General features: G+C 39.4%; 1 protein-coding gene across 1 annotated transcript in view; it reads right to left on the bottom strand.

Annotated features, from left to right (window-relative positions):
* Positions 1-5,587: 5,587 nt before the first annotated feature.
* The window catches only part of STK3 (serine/threonine kinase 3), a 129,389-nt gene continuing 113,243 nt past the window's right edge, over positions 5,588-21,733 (bottom strand). Inside the window, exon 11 of the mRNA XM_038130195.1 lies at positions 5,588-11,297. Within this exon, the coding sequence (XP_037986123.1) occupies positions 11,139-11,297 (159 nt within the window). The 3' untranslated portion in view covers positions 5,588-11,138. The remainder of the gene's footprint in view (positions 11,298-21,733) is intronic.

Genomic DNA, 21,733 nt, shown 5'->3' on the forward strand with positions numbered 1-21,733 from the left:
AAAGAATGTTCCCAACTGATTTCTGAAGCATTTTTTACTGATTCTGCCTTTTCCCTTGAAAAAAAAAAAAAAAGAAAAAAAAGATTATGCTTCTCATCTGAGAATAATTTATGGGGTTAAAAATAGAGCAATGGGTAATACATTATTCAAACCAACAGTTCTACAGAGCAATCATTGAAGCTGCTAAGAAACATAACTCTCATTAAAAATTGTGGATCTCTTCACCCCTCAGATATAAAATTATGGGTTGTCAAGTGGAGGAAGCAACCTCCAAACAGTCTAGAAATGTTTCCCGCGATCACATGACACTGCTGGCAAAGGTCTGACTCTGGAATTTATTTGCCCTGCTAGCAATGAGGATGGAGAATCATCTTGCAGGTGTTGGGACTCACAGTGACCTCCCACTGCAGAAATTTGTTTGCCTGACATCGCCTCACCCTTTACACACAACCCTAAATCATGTAAGTCCTCACTTGGATAAACACATGAATTTGCCATAAGAGGCAGTGGCACAAATCCAGCATTTCAGCTTCACAGAAGTGCAAAGAAACATCAGCACCTCCCACTCTTGCTTTTTTTCTTTAAGGGTACTAATGGGATCTGGCTTCTCACAAATCCCTGTTCAGATATAAACAGGGCTAAGTTTTTCAGGAATTGGACAAAGACTGCTATAAATCTGACAATTCCTTCTATAGATCTAAAGCAGCCTAAGAGCTGCCCACTTTCAGATGCACGCTCCAACATCTGCTTGTTGTCACCCAATGTGCAGGTGTTCTGTGTGGTGCAAAAGTCTGTGTAGCTTTGAGCAGACAGTTCCACTGATGATACTGTTGACTTTCAAAGAAAACTCTTAATCTTACTTGGAAGATGAGTGGTACTCACACAGCAGCTCAGTTTGCTTGCCAACAGCTGCTGTGCTGCCCGTCCCAAGTCCTGTACCTCCTGCTTCGCCCTCTCTATCTGCCATGGCCTGACGTGGCTATTCCTGCAGCCTCCATGACATATGAGGAAAGGTGATGTGGTGGGGTTGTAACACAGCAAAATGGGGGTTTGGAGTTCCTGACTCAGGAGCATCAATCCCACCAACTTTCAGTGGAAATTATGCTTTCAAATTACTATACTGTTTTTGAAATTCATGTTCCGCCCCATTCTAGGAAATGTCCTGAATATTGACACCCTACCATAGCCCCCTTAAGGAAGATCCATTTGATTACCATTAGGTAAATTCTAATTTATTTCTATTGTATCAGTGCCTAGGCATGTCAGACTATGGGCTAGCACCTCCCTGTGTTAGGTTTTCCAAGTATGGCAGACTTGCCATATCATGTCAAAATTGTGGTTACTTTTGGGGAAAATCTACTCTCTATGTTGTTTCTTTCTTCTTTCCATACCAAGGCACACCTTCCTACTGCCACAGTTAGCATGATCATTTTTTAACATTTTGATCCCTTCCTATTGAAGGAAGAAGCCCTGGATGTATTTTTCTTTGGTGAGCTGGTTCTCAGCATTCCCTGTGGGAGCATGCTCTGAAGAAGACAGCTGAAACCAGGGAAGAGGCTGATGCCACTTGCAAGCGCCTTCCAGAAGAGTGGCTTATCCCAGTCCTACTCCCCTTATGTGTCTCCCCGTCTCTTGCAGGGTCAGCAGAGAGGCAAGGCATGCCCCACAACAGGGACATCTTAACCAGCCAAAGTCAGGATGCAGCTCCTTCTCCAATCCTTTCTTACTCAGCCTGGCAAGTGAACTACCAGGTCGGGCAGTTGATTTTTGCAAGGGACGTCTCAGCTGCAGTATTCAAAATGCTTTATAAATATAGGGAAATTTTGCTTGTGCTTTTGATGGCAAAAATGCTTGGACCTTCCTTATACGTTGGTGAGGGCAGCCCCACTCCCAGCTCTCACATTCTCCAAGCTGGAACTGTACTGGTGCTCTCCCCAGTGCTACCAGGGCACTGCTGGAGAGCACAAAGGACTCTGCCTCATCTGAGTAGTAACACAGCACTGGCCAGCACACAAAAATACAAATATGCTTCCTCACACTTGGCAGGAGCCCCAGAGCACCAAAACAATTTAACATGCTGGGAAAGGAACAGAGGTGGCAGGTGTTTCTAGGTGCATTTGATTTCCTTGGGAATCCCTTCAGATTCAGAGAAAGGTCAGTCTAGACATACCAAGAATACAGAAGAAAAAGGCTTTGCTAGACAGTTAATGATACCTGAAACAAGACACCTGACAATTTTCCATCCCGAGAAAGCAGTATTATAAAAGCAATGTGCATCTTTTCATCTTGCCAGAGAAGATGAGAAGAAAGCCATACGGAATGAAAAGTTAGTCTGTTTCATTTTTGGGCTTTTAAAATAAAGCATCAATACAATGCAGTCCAGAAAAGAACAAACTTGAAGGGCAAACAAAGCTGCTACTGAACAGTGTTTCAGTTCTTTCCTTGCAAAGTGCACAGGGCAGTCATGTCTTGCATGGTCTCATTTAGAGATCTGGACCAAAGATCAGAGACCACCTTCCAAAAGTTTCAACTTCAAATTTCTAAGCACAGCCAGGGGTGTTACACATACCCTCCCCTCACCTGGGTCAGCAGCATGGCACTCCAAACATGAGGTTGGCAGCTTCACAATATTTTGGGGAGGTAAGGCCATGCAGGTTCTGTCACTTGCTGTGATGAGGGAACACAGCACAGTGCCCATTCAGCCCTGAGCAGCCTCGATCCACTGATCAGGACAAAAGCTGGAAGACAGCTCAGAAATGGAGCACTAGCTCTTCCAGAAAAGCCTGAATAGTTGCTCCCTATTCTAGAGTGAAGAGCTGAGCTAAACAGTTCACATTAGTCACTGTGCAAATAAGACTTTCTCCTACTCTAGCTGAAAGATAGGACCAAACTGTTGAGGTTTTTGTGGAGGCAGTAACTGAAGACAAGTGTTATGAGATGTATAAACTCATGTCAGTTGATGGACTGAATAAATCAACACTAACTACACTTAAAAGGCTTCAAAATTATACTTACTCTTGGAATAAATTTGCATTAATTTTTGGGATGCAGGACTACTGTATTGCTGGTCTTAGAATCCTAGAGATCCTCAATTCCTTGCTTATTCTAATAATTACATATTTGGGGGTTGTTTAAACATCTGCTTGTCAACAAAAGTTATAATTACACTAACTAGGAGAAACAGGGTTCTTGGGTTTGTTGAATCTAATACAACACTACTGCTATTGATTTTACCCACATTACATTGTGGAATGTAAACAGCCTCAAAAACAAATCTATTTTTATAAAAGCTGAGCAATCAGTGGTGGATGCGTTTCCTTAGCAGGAGAGATACCCACATACCTATAGTGGGTTACCAAATTGCTTTTGGTTGTTTTAGAGTTTCTAATGGAATGGGAGACTTTTGGAATGAGTCAGAGCAATATTTCAGTTGTACTTATTGAAAATTATTGAAATACTAAACCAGTACTCAACATATCAGAGAATTCTGTTCACTTTCTGAGGTAAATCAGATTTGGACTAAGCAATTGTATGTGTATATAAACTGGTGCAATGCTGAACATTAATACAGTCACCCCATTATTTTCTGAACAGTCTCAAGGCCATTTTCTGTAAAGATCAACTAACAGGAAAAGCAACCCAAAATTTCTTCTGGATTGCAGGAAAAGTTATTTTCACTGTACTTATAAGTGAAGCATTTGACTTGTTTCTGCATTCTTAATACAAAACACTTTGAAAAATTCTAGTCTTCCTTCAGCAGGAAAAATTGGTATATGACAACTAAATATGACTTATCTAGACTGAAATAACAGCTGCACTTTTAAGAGAATCTCATGCTTTTGGATATATTTGCTATGAAAAAAAGGTACTACTACTTAATCCTTCCTCAAATAATCTCTGACCTCCATAATCTCTGGACTATGACACCTGTTTTCATGTGCAATGAGAGATCAAAAGGACACCTCTTGCTGTTAAGCCTATATACCCCACTGTACTGCAATAAAAATGAAATATCAATTGATGCATCACACAAAAGGCTTAGTGTCATATAAATCAACTCAAAAGCTTTTGGTATCCCTCTTTGATGTATTTGCTGCGAGGCTATTTTTTACAGCAACCACGCAGGCCTTGGGAGCCAGGAGGAGTGCAAAGCAGCAGAAAAATCTGAATAGGGGAAAAGAAATAGTGTTAGAAACATCTGAGGGCCACAGCCATCTTCTCATGCATCAATCCTTCCAGTGACACCGAGGGAATGAAAGGAGGAATGCAGGGGTAGGGTGCTTGTTTCTGGGCACACCTGTATGCAGCAAAGGAACAGCTGTAAGAATTATACTTACATAAGCTCCAAATACTGTCCAGAGGAGCAAAACAGGACTAGGAGGGCTGAGCATTTCTCTGGGAGAAGCTAGGGAGAGATACTGCAATATCTGCCCCCAGAAGAAATATCCACAAGGAGAGGAAACCAGTTTTTAGTAAACAACACGTGGCTTAATAAATTTGACAGAGGAAAATATATGCAGGTACATTAGCATGTGGCCATGTGTATTTACAAATTTAATTTCTAAAACTGTGATACCTAAAGAAAAAAATTTTAAGGTTACTGGGGTTTGCAGTGCCATGGTAAATGGCGAATACCATTAATGTTTTCCCCCCTTGTGACAGAAAACCTGTATTTGAGCCCAGAATCAGATTATAGTTTAATTCCTTCCAGTGTCTTCTTGCTGCCTGGGTCTGGGCAGCTCCCCACTTAGTGCCCAGTTTATCCCCTCTGAATTTTCTGTGGCCTTTAGAAAGGCCTTTTGTTTGCACTGAACAAGTAGCAGCCCCAGGCAAGAACTCAGGCTGTTTGCCTCCAGCACATGAAAAATTCCTGTTCCCACCATCACTTCTGGAAAAGCTAAAGCCAGCACCCACACTAGGAACTTGGGAGGCTGAGGAATAGTGCTGATGCACTAAGAAAGGTCCTGGCACAGGGCATGGAGAGGTTGTTAGCTGATGCCATTACACAAACTCTTCCACCGCACTGAGATAATTTCCTAAATATATTTTGTACATCAATAAAAAAATAAACAAAGAACTTTATCTTTCCCAAGGGTCATGGGCCATGCTTGTAGTCCAGCCAAGCAAGTAAAGTAGCATCAAAAGCTGTTTGCCACCACAGCACGGCTTTGTCCCTGAGATAACTGCTGGCTCCTCCAAGGCTTCCCAGACCACAGGCATTGACTTGAGCTTAGCACTGCCCCGCTGGGGATCAACAGGTTCCAGATTCACACTGACTCTCTGAGCAGAGCAGGGCTCCCTGCTGTGTGTTGGTTCCTCGTGCTCTGCAGGAGCCTCAGTGCCTGTGCCACGGCCCGGCAGGGAGGAGCAGGAAGACAGCAGCAGCTTCCAGCAGGGCACAACACTTGCAGGGCATCCTGAGCAGGGGCCCAGCTCATCCAGCCCTCTCAATAAAACCATCTCCATCCATGTCTGCCCAGAGCCGGAGCATGCAAAGTCTCTCCACGCACAGACAAATGTTTGCCATCAGAAGCCTCTGTAAGCCCAAAGAAAGGAGGAGGAAACACCCCCACTTTGGTGACTTTGATTAGGTTCTTTTTCCGTTTTTATTTACTTGGCATTGTTATGGTATGCTTCCATTTATATAAATCTTAAAAAATTAAAATTTCTATCTTTAAAGTAGAACAGGATAAATAAAGCATGAACATCGAAGACAATAAACATTAATGGAAGAAAATCAGATGTGAAACATCAACACAGAGCAGTAAGTTGTACAGATGACTACCTGATTTGCTTTTTTCAGCCAACCCATTTTTTCCTCACATCCACAGTTAGCCTCATAGGCTGCCTGGCCAGGTGCAGATGCCATATTCTTTTTCTTCTCTCCCCAAAGAAAACTTTGAAAAATTGTTTCTTTCTTCCTGTTTCTGTGACAAATACTACTCTTCTCCAACCCAGACTACTCTCTGAAGGCCTAGTGAAATGAAGTGTAAATCTATCCTGAGGACTGTGTAGCAAATAATGGAAAAAAGTATAAAGCATCTGTTGGTCTGGGACTAACAATTATTCTGAAAGATTTGCTCAGAATCTAAACATCTCATCCTTTCAAAGGAAGGAAAAACAGGACAGCTGAGACTTCAGTGATCTCTAAATAGAAGAAGAGAATAAAAGCTGTTGCTGACATTTGCATGTGCCCACCATGTCCAAAGGGCACTTGGCTCAGGGGATGCTCTTAAAAGTAATGCCCACGTTCATTTTCCTGAGCAGGAGGAAGAGAAGGAGGAAAATATTGGGAATTTTCACTTGTGCTTTAAAAATGCTAACAAATTAAACAAAATCAAAATGGATGAGAACATACCATGTAAAAGATAGGCCCTTTCCAGAATGACTGCACTGAACAAAGAGAAACACATTTTGTGAAAAAGTATTTCACAAATGCAACTTAATAACTTCACACTAAGCCATCAACATAATTTGCCTTTCTCCAAAAAGCTTAAGCTATTACTCCATTTGCACAACACAATCATGAGAAACAACATGGACTACACAGGATGTGTCTTCTCCAAGGCTTTCACTGCCAATAGTGGGCATAACACTGCTGCATCACAGCCTGGCATAGAAATATCCCACAGCAAATTTCCCAGCCAGCAGCATGACACAGCCTCAAGTTGCACCAGAGCGGGTTTTAATTTGGTATTGGGAAAAAATTCCTCACTGAAAAGATTGTCAAGCACTGAACAGGCTGCCCAGGGAAGTGGTGGTGTCACTATACCTAGAGGTATTGAAGACACATGTGGATGTGGCACTTAGGGCCATGGTTTAGTGTGGAGTTTGCAGTGCTGGGTTAACAGCTGGACTTGATAATCTTAGATCTGTTTCAGGCTAAACTATTGAACATCCACTACTGCCTTTGGAAACACAGAAAGAAATGTCACTGTAAGCTGGAGTCCTATTTAAGAATTTTCACGTATTTAATAATGTGAAGAAATAAAGACTTTCTTACTTCATGAGGTCTTTCTGATTAGTTTTATAACCAGGTATACACTTAAGAGAAGGTAACCCTCATCATATCACACTGATAGAGCCACATGCACACCAAGTGCTTCACAGAAGTTGTACAGTATACATTCTGCTTGGAAGCACCAGTGCCTTTCCATGCTGAGTCAGGCTATCCCAAGTACTTGGGCAGGGATTCACTTACCATGAGCCATATTTATATCTGAAAGCTGAATGAAGAAGCAGTCCAAAGCCACTGTGCATGCTCATCAGAATAAACTGTGCAATGCAGACAAGCATTTGCAGTAAGTAAGTAGTAAATAATTACAATATCCAACAAATGTCAGATTAATTCAGATTAGCAGCAAACTTTTGTGACTTCAAACGTACCGTGGTTCACTAAGGAGCATCGGTCATGAGTTCCTTTTACTAAAATGTATTTGTGGGCAAGTTATTAAGAGAATAATTTTTAAAAAATCAGAAAAGAAATGGGCAATAGAATTATATTCACAGCATTAAATGTAGCCACTTTTCTACTCAAGTCTATCCATTGCCTACTGGTTTTCTAGTGTCATGAGAACAACAAAGGAACAACTTACACCCCTTATGTCCAGTAGCACCTCCAAGTTTAAGAAGACAGCCAAGATATTTGGGTGGTGCTCAGCTGTCTCAGGATTAGGCCTTCAGCAACATAAGATTGCAGAGAGAAGGACTTCCACAGAGTACTGAGGATTTCTGGCCTGACCCATTTTCATGGGATCCTCAGACTTCTAGTTCTTGCAGCACTGTTGTGACCTGGAAACATCCTTTCCAGAGCTGACTTTGAGAGATGTGGGTTTCTGTGCTCACAGTGTTACAGAAAGGAAACAAAACATGAGGGATGACTATGGAAATGAACATTAATGGTTACTATTAAGACAATTTTGCTTCAGTTAGAATGAACAAGTCAACAATTATACAGGAAAAATTAGCTTTTATTAAAAATGTTTAGTAATAAGCAATGATTTTCCAAAATTGTTTTAACTTACTAAACCTAAACATACAAAGTCAGAAGCAAACAAGAAATTGCTTGGTTAAAATCTTATTGAAGGTTAACTTGTCAGTAGTTCTATTAGATTTCCTGCAAGGCTTGCTTTTAAAATATCTTATTTATTGTTCTATTGGCTTTCCTTTACAGAGATGCTCATCCTCCAGTAGAGATGTGTAGTCAACAACATGGATGATTTGATTCATTTATATAAACAGAGGAAAGGAAAAAATAAGTTGCATCCATCTCTGAGTACAATGTTAATGCTTGCAGAGGATTCAGAGGTCCATATGCTGGCTGCTGAAGCCCAAGGCAGCTCTTACACTGACTGCAGTTTGCATCATACCAGAATGGCAACATACTAATTCCACATTAATTTATGAAAGTATTCTTTGGTCACAAATATCTTGTACCTAACCTACCCAGTTTACAGTGCATCAGATGCTACTTTTCGCCCTTTTAAGTAGCTTATTTTATTTGTTTTATTCATGGCATTCAGATTTTCCTCATGCCTGTACATTCCACTTCTGTGTGCATGCATGTGCACAAAGTCTGAGTTGTTTCTATGCAGACACATCAGGATAGAAAAAAAGGATGTCATTTACCTTTTGATAGCTTTCAGATGTCAGACTGCAACAGCTCTAGTCTAAAATAACCTTTTATTGGAGTTCCTTGGGATACACAGTTCATCTTTAGGGTACCACATTACTGAAGTTTTCAGAATACACAAAATAAGAAATTTGTGATCCTTTTATATTATTGTCTATTACACTGCAAAGCCACATTACTCAAAGTCTTATTTTTGGTGTGAAAAGTTTAAGATTGAGTTAGGGAAAATCTAGCTGCTGAGGATTCAGGTAAGAGTGTCTAGACAATGACACTTTGCTTAAAGGCACACCAAGAAAAGGCAAGCTAGGTTCCTCTCCTGATGGTTTAAACCTGTTCTATATTTTTCTCTTTTATATATATAGATATGAATATATATGTGTGTATATCTACACAAATCAATGTACGCACACACACCTTTGAGGTTTTGAGAACAGAAAGTTCAAGAAGGAGAAATTACTTTAAATAAATAAGAACCATAGTAATAGGGGGAAGTTGGTGCTGTTATTTTTTTCCTGCATTATGATTATAATCAAATGACACAGTGATATGTTTATACCATTTTTTTCACATCATTTAATTGTATAAATGTGAGGCATAGGACTACCAGGTGCATTTTATCTTGCCTAAAGTAATTTTAATGGATCTTCTGTGTTCTTGCATTTTCACAAGGAATGGTCACTGCTCTAAGAAGTATGAAGAGAGTTGAGGATAAGGACATTCTACTAATCACAATTAAGATTTATTTGCCTCTAGGGTTTACATGTCAGAGCGTGGTGTGCATGCAAACACACAGAGAATGACAAGGACAGCGACGGCTGTATACGGCTCAACCCCAAGTACTGGTACCAGCATGGCTGCAGAATGCTGATCCTGTAAGAACTTTTTGTTTCCACTGGCATAAGCTTTGTGACATAATGCATCATTTCCAAAATTGGCACTATTCCATCTAAATGGTCCACATATGTTGACAATTAATGTTAAGAGGTATGAGATGATTAACTTCCAGAAAACTGTTTACAGAAGATGCCCATACAGTAGTCACCATTAAAAGTTTAACAGCTGAAGGCTGAATGCAAAGATCTTTTCAGCTGTATTGTTTAAAGAAGTATGACTATCACAGTGAAGTTATTTACATACAAGGCAACGATAGTAAAGATTTCAACAGAGAACACAGTAGATTGTTCAGAGAGTGGATCACATTTTCTGCAAAGTCAGAAATATTTCTTACAACATTGTAAATTCTACCAATAGATATTCCACAACATAAACCAGACAAGAACTTATAAAAGGCTGTTAAGAGCTTGGTCCTGCATTTCTGAGTCCCCAAAATCTACCAACAGAAGACTATAGGAATTTTGAATGTTTAGCAATTGCAGGACAAACCCCCCAGAACACTATTAAATGTTGCTTCTTTTTTATACTTATTAAATATAAGTATTCATTTTATTTTCTTTGGTTTTTAAATTACTATCCCTTTGTGACTACAATATGAAAAAAAAAAAAAAACAAACCCCAAAGCACTAATAATTCCCCTCTCCCCTCAAAACAGTGATTAAAAAAACCCCAAATGAAACAAAAAACACATCCAGAAAGTGTAGCTGTTACTTCATTATAAAACTACCGTGCAAAATAGAGGTTTATACTGGTCAGAATTGCAATAGCAATTGGAAGTTTACACTTAAGGAGTGACTGTAAGTATTGCTTCTCCTGAATAACAAAAATTAAAACTGATAAACTGATTAGGCACTTGTTTTCTTGTTTAATGACAGCTGACTCAGCGTGCATACAAATGACAGAAATCCTCTCTTAAAGAATGCTCTGTAGTGTAACAACTGTTCTGTACAACAGTCCCTGATTCAGGAGAGCAGAAAAACATGTGCCTATTACTTACTTTATTCCTAAGTTTTACTGCTATGAGTGGGCTGGATACATGTTCAAGTGCTGTCCTGAATCAGAATAGGTGTTGAATTTGGAGTTTTAAAAGATAATACAGTGGTGAGCAGCTTTTCATTATACTACAAAAGCAAGTTTATGTAATTTGACTCTGCTCTCCACAGTATTATCCTAATGCTTCCCAACAGAAAACAGGCATAAAATAAATAGGATAACCAAAGATTACATAATAAATATGCTACTGTGTGGGAGAAAAATACATTGTAATATAAGGCTCGGTAGTGTTGCACAATCAAGAAAACATTCCAGGTGCTTCAAAACACAATTCCCAATGTACAACACCAAGTTACTACTACACACCTGAAAAAGATTGGGAAGTAACAGATTAAACTTCTATTACATTAAACATCTGAAAATGCAAACAAGTGGTAAAGTGTTTTGCTGCCTTTGCAGAACACCATATGAATATTCTTGACTGTTGAAATTGTCACTGTGTGAAGGAAAATTTAACAGATTGGATTTTTGAAAACTCTCATCATTGAATTCCTTCTGACTTACAAAGTTACTAGTGTCCACACTGACTCCTAGTATTATGTTTGAAAGGAAAACAAACTCAGAAATTTTGCTGCCTCCGTTTCTTTGCATCCATTGCATCTAGGATAGGTTGCCTCTTTGCAGTGTACCTCTGACGAAGCTCCTCAATTTCTCGTTCCATCATAGGGTCCAAAGCTTTTAATCTCATCTGTAATTCTTCTAAACTCAGATTTTTTAACTGCAAAACAACCAAACAAAAAACAATTCCACAAAAAATATTAGAAACAATTTTCAACAAGAAAGAAAATCATTGCCTTTCATAAGCCTTTAATTTACAGCTGCAGGGGTTTTACACACTTGGAGTGTATGTACACATAACTGTTGATAAAGCCTAAAGCCTTAGTGTGCTCCACAGTTAATAACAGCCTATGAAAGCAAACTCACACAGTACATTTAATTAAAAATATAAAAAAACCTTTGCAAACCTTGCAAATAAATCACAAATAAATACAGGACTGGAGTTTAACTCATTAGGCTGAAAAAGCATGCCACAGAATACAAACATATATATATATATATATATATATATATATATATATACACACACATATATACTCTTGTATATAACTTATATTGCATAATCAAATACCTCTTATTGAACTTCACATAGAAGCCTGAAAAATACACTGCTGCTGTAAGTCTGTAAGTAATACTCTTGAGAGATATTTAGATATTTAGGGGTTCTTTGTGATAACAAGGACAAGGCACTTTCCTCAACAGACTGCTGTCAGAACTACTCAAAACTAATTGCTAACAGTGTTTTAAGTAATATATTAAATAATTTCCTGAATTCATGGGAGATTACCTTTAACCAATTTCTTTTCTCTCAAAAAATATTTTCTCAGAATGTTTAACAGTTCAGTACATTTCCCTCATTATAACTGAGTGATCATACAACATGTAAATGACTTCAGTGCCTTGCTGGCTGCTGCCAACAAAGGTTGGAGTCTTGTCAGATACTGGGGCATGCTGGGCACTATGGCTCCACCTGCTATTGCAGGGAATAATCTGCATTTGAAATGCTTTCTTTGTCCGGCCTATATGTTTTTTTCCTGGTGTAATTTAGTGCCATCCTGCATTTCTCTTTTGTTGGAATTGCCCATGTGCCATTCAGTCACATTCTTCACCAGTGTGAAAAACAGCAAATTTCCAAAGGCACATATAATTTCCTCTTACAAAAGGGATAATCTTTATTTTGTTTGCAAATACTCTGACATTGCAAACAAGCACACTACCTAACTCATGGGTAAAAAAAATACTTTTCTGAATCAACAACCAATGAGTCAATACTTCATTCATGAATCTAGGGCAGGCTTCTGTCAACACAAACTGATCTGTTTTCCCTGAGGAATTAACTGCTACTTTTGATCTTTATTTTTATCAGCAATTGAGGCATATAAATTAGCAACACATACTGCTCCATACAGTCCAAACCCCAGCATTATGACTTCTACTAAGAGACTACACTGCACATAGTAAACAAATAATTTAAAGTCATAATAAAGAGAGTGGGCATATCAGAAATGCGTAACAGAGCATATGGAAAAGATGCACATTTTCATGCAACATCATTTTAACCATAAAGTTCCTAATGAAGAAGAGAATTAAACCTCGCATGTCAAAATATCTTCAAGGACCAAAGATCCCAAGATCTGTATGAGACTTCAGATGTGCTCAGCAATGTTGGTCTTACAGAATCACAGAATATGCCAAGTTGGAAGGAACCCACAAGGATCATCAATGTCCAACTCCTGGCTCTGCACAGTACAGCCCCAAGAGTCACACCAGGTACCTGGGAACATTATATAAATGATTCATTAACTCTTTCAGGCTTGGTACTGTGATCACTTCCCTGGGGAGCCGTTCCAGCCCAACCACCCTCTGGGTGAAGAACCTTTTAAAATGTCCAACCTAAACCTCCCGTGACACAACTTCAGGCCATTCCCTCAGGTCCTGTCACTGGGCACCACAAAGAAGACATCAGTGCCTGCTGCTCCTCTTTCCCTCATGAGGAAGTTGTAGATGGCAATGAGATCTCCCCTCAGTGTCCTCCATGCTGAACAGACCAAGTGATTTCAGATGTTCTTCATATGGCTTTCCCTCCAGACCCTTCACCACCATCTTTGCTGCCCTCCTTGTGACACTTTGCTTGCCCTCCTCTGCTTTCTCCCAAAGACTTTTCTTCTCCTTATGAAAGAAAGAGTTGCCTCCCAAGGCATCAAATATCATCCATTTTACTGCATTCCTCCCATTTAACATGTAGAAAAAAGATGGGGGAAATGAATTCCTCAGTCACCAAGAATTTTGTAAAAAAAGACCTTTTCATTTTCAGAGGAAGAAAAGATTAAAAGTCTGCACTATTCTATTTTATTTAGCCCACTGATATATCTAACTCGCATATGATGCACTTTTCTGTGAAGATACTCTCTTAGAGGAGTTAAGAGTCAGAGATTTTAAGTATAATGGGAAGAGATGTCAGTGCCAACTCCACTGCTTAACTGATCCAAACACAGCACAGATGAGAGGAGCAATAAACCCACGTGTGACAGGAATAATGTATTTAGCACGTGTGACAGGAATAATGCATTTGGGGCTCCACAGACCAGCAAATGCCTAAGGCAGAAACTGAATCATCTCATGCATGTGTTTTGTGAGAACTGCCAGTGATGAAGTCCCTACCCACTCTTGGCCAGTATGGACAGCCACTTATTCTCTCTCAGTCACCACTGTAGACGTCAGGCTTAAACTGCACAGAATAGACTCCAACTAATGTAATTACATTATTATTCTGCTCTGAAAAACATTTTTTCATAAATTAGCAGAGAAGAATGTGGTGGGTTGAGTTTTTATTTAAATTTCAATCAAGAAACGGAGCCAGCAAACAGAATTAACTACTCTTTAAAGATCACAGACAGCTGGGATGAATATTAAAATATAAAGAAAATTAATTTTTTAAGCCAGAGACCAAGAATCTTTCAGAATTATCTCAGACACATCTCCCAGGAGATCCAGACAGCCACAGTACTCATCTATATGAACAGCTGATACTCAGGACATTTGAAGGAAGGAAGTGGCAGAAAACAGAAGAGTTAGGAAGGTCTCAGCTATCCGACATCAGATGAGAAAACCACTTAATCAGCCACAGCTGAATCTGGGAAATTATGTGTGTGCATCTGTGCACATATACGTTTCCTTGACATATTTAAAAATATATTTCTTTGACTTCTGTCTGTGCTATAGGTATTACCTCACAAACCCTAAAAGCCTGCAATAATCCAAACACTGAATGCAACAGCAAATATATCAAATAAGATGTGTAGAAATATCTCAAACAAGAAATTTCATTACTCCTATGTAATTTATTGCTCTGCATAAATAAATATTTTTGTTCAAATTCTTAAAGCAATAGAACTTAGCATTCATTTACTTCCACTTGCAAACAGTTTGCAACTTAAACTGCCATAAATAATTCACCAAGTAGCTCCTAGCGGTAACTACTGGGGCTACTGGCATTAATGGGAAGGCAGAGGGAAGCATTCAGTAGCACAAACTACAGGAATTCAGAAAGGCTTTAAATTTTATTTCAGTAGCTTTTAAAAAGCTGTTAACTGTAATGAATTGTTACAATCACAATTGTCATCAGGATAGCATTTGTGTGACAATAATAGATCATTCCATTTCTGCCACTCCACATAATGGACCGAATCATGAATCATGTCCTTTCAGAGATCAAACACCCACAACCACACAAGAGACAGTAATTAGTGTCAGGATGGGCTACTTCGAAGACAGAGGTCTTAATGGAGTTTCTGGTAGCAGCGTTTGCCTAAACTGGGACCCTTTATTTCAGGGTCCAGGTAATCACATGGATTTGGGAAAGCAATAGTCCAAACTCCAACTTACAATGCCACACACAGACACAGCCTTTTAGAGTGAGTACACTTACCCAGTTTTCCAGAAGAAAGATTAGGTGTACAATGATATAACTTTTCCCCTAAAGATGTATTTGCTAGCCTAATCATTAAAGAGAGCTACAATGCATAAGGGAAGCAAATCAAACAAGGAAGTCAAACCACGCCAGAGGCCAGATGACATTAAATAATTTCTCCTCAAAGCTAATGTATTCTCAAGACACAGTCACAGGCAAAGAAGCCTCACTGAAATTCTCTGCTTTGCTAGAGCAAGGGAAATCAACTTTGCCTACGAACAGACCAGACAACAGTCATCCTTATGGGACAAAAGCTCCCAGTGCTGCAAGCTGAGTGCTAGCAGCTCCTGCCTCCACCTTCCCCTCTCCCTGATCCAGGGGGAAATCCTGGCAGAAGGCAACCTTTTAGAAAGGAGTTCCATCGACCCAAGTTCCCAAGTGGCTGAAGTATCTTTCAGCAGCACCAACCTAAGATGGGACAAATAGAATAGAAGCACAACTAACCTTCTAACTGAAATACAATTTTCAGTGTTAATCTTTGGAAAAGGCAACTCAGCCACACACTTGGGAGACCAGTAAGTCTGGAAACTTAGTACACTTTATCTCAAACTTCCAGCAAATGGGACACCAATCATTTAACTCCTCCTTGCTCATCTTTCAACTTATTTGTAATAGGTTAGAGGCTTTTCCAGGAAAGGCCACATGTAGATGTTAAAAAGGAGCAGAACAGATTAGGAATCGTTAGCAAGCTTTTTTTTTAATGTGACTGTCCTCATTATGCTGGGATACAGTAAAAATCCATAAGTTGAGGCAGCTCCAGGCATGAAGTGTTCCAGTTGCCATCAGAGCACAGGTCAGAGCTACATGGCTCCACAGACATGCGCGCTGCCCTTGTGTGAAGGTGGTAGAAGCCACTGCTGATCACTCCACAGGTTTAAAATAATCCAGCATGATCAGCAAAGGTTTGTTGAATACAGTGCAAATTAGCATGTCATCAGAAGAACACTTCCTACTGGAGTGGGATGACCCTGTCTGGGTGCCAGGCACCCACCAAAGCTGCTCTGTCACTCCTGCAACTGGACAGGAGAGAGAGAAAATGTAACAAAGATTCACGAGCTGAGATAAGGCCTGGGAGAGACCACTCACCAAATTCTATCATGGGCCAAAGAGAACTGAATCGGGGATACTAATTAAATTTATTTAAAATCTGAACAGGATAATGAGAAGTCAATGAATCTTAGAAACACCTTCCCTCCACCCCTCCCTCCTTCCCAGCTATACCTCCTTCCCCCACCAGTGGAGGGAGACAGGGAACGGAGCTTTTGATCAGTTTATCACATGTTGTTTCTGCTGCTGCTCAGGGAGAGTTGTCCTTCTGCTGCTCCAGTGTGGGGTCCCTCCCATGGGAGACAGTCCTTCATAAACTTCCCCCAGGTGACTCCATCCCATGGGCATCAGTCTGCACAAACTGCTGCAATGTGAGTCACTCTTCCATGAGGTACAGGCCTTCCAGGACAGGCTTCTCCAGCATGAGTCACACACAGGATCACAAGTCCTAGCAGAAACCTGCTCCAGCATGGGCTCCTCTCTCCACAGGTCTGGAGGTCCCCACCAGGAACCTGCTCTAGCATGGGCCTCTCACAGATTCACAGATCTCTTTCCAACATCCACATGCTCTCCACGGGCTGCAGGTGGATCTCTGCAGCTACCTCCGTGAACTGTAGGGGCACAGTCGCCTCACCAGCAGCTGCACGGCAACCTCAGCTCCAGCGCCTGGAGCTGGAATCTCCTCCCTCACTTCTCCCCTGACTTTGGTGTCTGCAGGGCTGTTGCTCCCACATAGTCTCACTCTGCTCCTCTCTGGCCACAATTATCACAGGCAATACCTTTTTTTTCCTTCTTAAATATGTTATGACAGAAGTGTTACCACCATTCCTGACTGGCTCAGCCTTGGCCAGCAGTGGGTCCAGAATTGGCTCTGCTGGACATGGGGGAAGCTTCTGGCAGCTTCTCACAGAAGCCACCCAGCTATCTGGCCACACAAACACAACACACCTATGCCAGAAACATTCTTACTCTGGTCATTACTGGTTTCAGGTGATTGGTTTTTTACATGTCCTCAGTGACAGACAAGGAACTTTTCCCTCACATAATGATGCACTCACCTCCCAGAACCAAACTTCCGCAAGAGAAGTGTAACAAGTTTTACTTTTTTTGTCTTTTGGTCTAACTTCCTACATCCCATATGGACCAGATTCATTTGGATCACTATTTTCAGCAAACCAAAGAATAATTACTTGCAATCAATACTACTGCCTGTAGCAGGACCCACACTGTATCTTACATATTTTTTTACAATCCTCATCAAACCCTACTGATGAAAATTCTGGCCAAAAGGGGCACTTGGAAAATAGGTCTAATTCCTGTCTACAGACCTGAGTTCTGAGCAATAAGCTCAGAAGGAAGGAGATAAAGTACAATCATAAATGGACTCAGAAGTTGTAAAGTCAAAGAGTACAATGTAAATCCTGACTACTGGATTCCACATGTGTCTAGCACAGGAGCCAACCAGTATCTGAGACACTTGGTGGTGCCTGCAGTCCATGGATTTAGGTGAGTGGTCTGGAACTCAATAGCCACACTCGGTCAGCTCATATCTGTAGCCATCCAAACTTTTCAGGGGGCGGAAGCCAAAGTTGTGGTAGATGTAGGACACTATAATCCTAATCCATTCTGGACAGCAAGAGAGGTAAGTAAAACCTCTATGCCAACCATGTTTTCAATACGATAAAAGTAGATTTCATTATTAATTCCATAATGCATGTGTTACCATTGCAAACCTCCAGTCTATCAAAGTAAATTATGAAATACTGCTATTAAGCTGGTGCAACAAAAACAAGAAAATGCATTTTCAGGATTTAAATTGTTAAGAAAACAGATATTCAACCAAAAAGTAATCTCTATCAAGTTTGTTGTGTTTACTTGAAAAAACAAATTCCTCCTAGCAACTGCTTAAATGAATCTTACATGCAACATGCCTATTAGGGGCCTTTGATTAAAAAAATATGGATTGTTAATACTATATTCTGAGTCATCTATTTTCCCATCTGCTAGCAATTCCTACAGTATGAATTATCAACAGAATGGCTAACAACAATTACTGCATCAATGGCAATTGTAAAAGGGGGTTGCCAATAGCACCTTCTACGATTTAACCAGTGCATATCTTGGATTGTCTTTGTGTTAGTGGTTTAAGGTAACAGAAACTTTTCTGTCCAGCTGTTCACTTCCCTCTGTCAAGTAGAATTTTCTTTTCTCTAGTGGTATGAGCTCCACTTCAAACTCCTTTTTTTTTTACTGGTATAAAAAGTTCAACTTGAATCAGAATCCAAAAGGTACAAGGTGGGCCTTTCTGCCCAATTTACCTCTACTATGAATTCACATCCAAAATCTGTGAATGTCACTAGTGAAAACATTGTCACTTGCTTGTGTGCAAGGAAATACTCCCCAGCTACTGCTGTCTGTTCATGCAGCAACAGGAAGAGAACTGCTTTATGTTTGCTGACACAGCAAATCCTGCTGACCCTGCCTAAGCAGTGCCAGGTGAGGATGAGCTGTCTCTGGCACCCACTGGCCACACAGCAGAGCTCTGACTTGCTGCCATCCCCACTCCTGCTGTCACTACCTGAGCAAATCAGTCTCAAGAAAAACTGGGATGGGGAATGGAAGGAGAGCATTTATTTCAGGGTGTCTGAAGAGCAAGAATGCTTGTTGCAATGCACAAAGTTATACAAATATAAAAGGGACCTTATTTACTGTAACAATTTATAAGAGAGAAGGACTGACAACTGTCAAAAGCCAAAGTTCATTCCACAGGACTGCAGTTACCTTAAGCATCTTGGGGGGTAAAATTAGCATATAAGAGAAGATTAAAGATGGACAAGTTCATGTATTTTTAAAATGCTTTTCTAGGGATAAAATGGTTCCTATTTTCACTAGTAGAATCCTCTCTGCTCAAACATTAAAACTGTACATAATTTTAGAAACACAAAGCTAAAGCTTAGTACCAACAATATTTTTCAGTTCGAGGAGACTTTTATCAGCTTCATACAAAGTGACATTTCAATAGAAATCACCAGTAGGAACAAAGAAGACTTTTCTGTAGCATTAGTTCATACTATCATTGGCTTGCTTTTTTGAGTAGTGCCCAGAGCTCTCCTTTGAGCACATTAAATACTGTCAGTACTAAAATTCAAAAATCATGAGCTGAGTCATTTATTTTCATTAAACTATCCTTAAATTTAGATTCCTAAAATAAGATGTTTTTAAGAGAAGGGAAGTGTCTTTTTATTTTCCCTTTCATTTCTAAGTCATCAGGATGCAGATAAAATCTAAATATTTCTGCAATTAAAAAGGCTAAAAAGCTCAGAGGAAAAAAAATCTAGTAGTCAAAAACTTCAATGAACAATCCTGATTATTGGGACCAAAATCTAAGGAAAAGCACAGCTTATCACGAACAGGAGTGTAAAATTAGCAACAATGTCTGTTGCAGTATTACCCACTTCCTGAAAAAACAGTAAGGCAGTGTGCATTGATGCTTTATCATATCCTAAGCATTTCAAATATAGTTTATATCAGTTTTACCTGCTATAGCATGTGTTATTCTTGTAGCTATTAGGCATATAGTTTTCACTAAAACAAATAAAGCACCATGAAAGAGTCTGAACATAGGGAAATAAACTGAAGCAATGTATCTCAAAAACTTTGTAGCCAGTAAACTTCCATTGTAAGTACCTTCGAGATAAAATCCTTAGTATCTCATAGAAAATGTAAAAAATAAATGTAAGTGTACAGAAGGAAAAAAATCCTACCAATCTCTCTTTCCCATGTCACTTACACAGGGTGTATTGTTACACTACATGCTAGGGTCTACTGAAGCATGACTCTTTAATTTGCTTTCTCTTTAGAATTTCATGACCCATCTCAGACATTTTAAAAATTACTTATAGAGGATCACAGGCAAAAATTCACAGTTTGAGATAGAGAAAATCTTGGTGGCTTTTTATATCCTGTGATTTTCTATACCAGGAATCTCAAGCTTAATTGTACAGTCTGTCCTGAAAAATACTACAAATGTTTACAGAAGCTCCCAACAGAGTAAATAAGCTAAAGATGAGGAAAAACACTCCATCTGGATACTCACCATACTGTTTAAACTTCATTGCAAACATATCCACGCAGTGCTGATGGCAAAGTAGCTACTACACCTGATCTAAAAGTATGCAGGATTTCCCCCTCCCCCAGCCCCTTCTGCTTTTGGAGGGGAAGGAAAAAAAAAAAAAAAGGCAAGGGAAGAAAAACCCCAAAATAACACCTAATACATCCTTTCAAATATTACCAAGCAAAGATATAAAGGTTTAAAAGGAAGAGGGATTCTTTATTTAAAGCTCTTAGCGTAGCAAATAAGTAGCATCAAAAAGTTAAAAGCATTTTATCTTTATTAATCTATAGCTCTCCAGGGCAAGTGCTTCTAAAAAATCCTTCATCCTGAGCTCAGCTATCAGCAGGTATCTTACAGCGTCCTTGAAATATCACATTTCAGCTACTGCAGCTGTCATTCAGCTTCATAAACCCAAATGTTGCCCCCATATCCAAAAATTTTTGCAAGTTAAGCCACTGCCTCCCTGACATCTGATTCTTCCATGAAAAGAGCAGAAAAAAAAATATTCAGAAAAGAACACTATTTTATTTTTGTAAAATTTTACTCATCTACACATAAATGCATGCTGTATTAAGAACAAAGATATAAGCTATTAGGGATGAGAGACATTTAAAAACCCCATTTGTTTAAGACATCAAAACACTTTAAAGATAAATTAAAAAATGAAAGATGCTCCTAGTTTTGCCAAAGTATTTTATAAATACAAAAATATAGTGAAAGTAAAGACATAAGTAACTTGAAGTAGAAGCCCTGAGGTTAAAAAAGCTGTATTAAAAATCTAAAAATACATTGAATACATAATGACATATTTTAAAGCTATTTTTCTTCAATAGCCTGTTTAAGATTATTTTTAAAAGAGAAAGAAAAATGGAAACTCACTATTAAATGAGTTTTGACACACCATGCATGCACAGCAATAACCCTCAGACTGAGAAAAGCATTCAACCTGAAGAGCAATGCAAGAGGCTAGAAGAATTGTAAACATCAAACCTTAGTGTTCTACTGAGGGGATAATACAAGTGAATCCCAATCTTCTGAGAAGCATAAAGGGTTGACACTCAAAAATAAACCAACAAAACTAAATATTCCTAACAGGAAAAGTCTGTTGGAAGAGACACTCAACCCCCAAACCTAAAACACACACGCGAATTGGTATCTTATTTGCTGGGAAACCTTGACTCAGCTATACTCTTTATAAGGAAGAAAATTCAGTTTAGTTTAGAACAGCTAATTCAGAGAGGACCTAGGAATAACAAATTATCTTTAATAAATGTAAAAATAATAGACATACTGTTTTCTGGGGTTTATTTCATGCAGAAAGCTTCCTGGAAGTCATCCTATAGTCCAAAAACTCAGGGCAATTTATGAGCAACAAATGCCAGGTTTATTAATCACTGGAACAAGGAATAAAATACAGCAAAGGCAGCAAAAAACTCCCAAGAAAACTGAGACATCAGATGAAAGA

Source organism: Motacilla alba, chromosome 2, assembly GCF_015832195.1.
Source record: "Motacilla alba alba isolate MOTALB_02 chromosome 2, Motacilla_alba_V1.0_pri, whole genome shotgun sequence".
Classification (NCBI taxonomy): domain Eukaryota; kingdom Metazoa; phylum Chordata; class Aves; order Passeriformes; family Motacillidae; genus Motacilla; species Motacilla alba.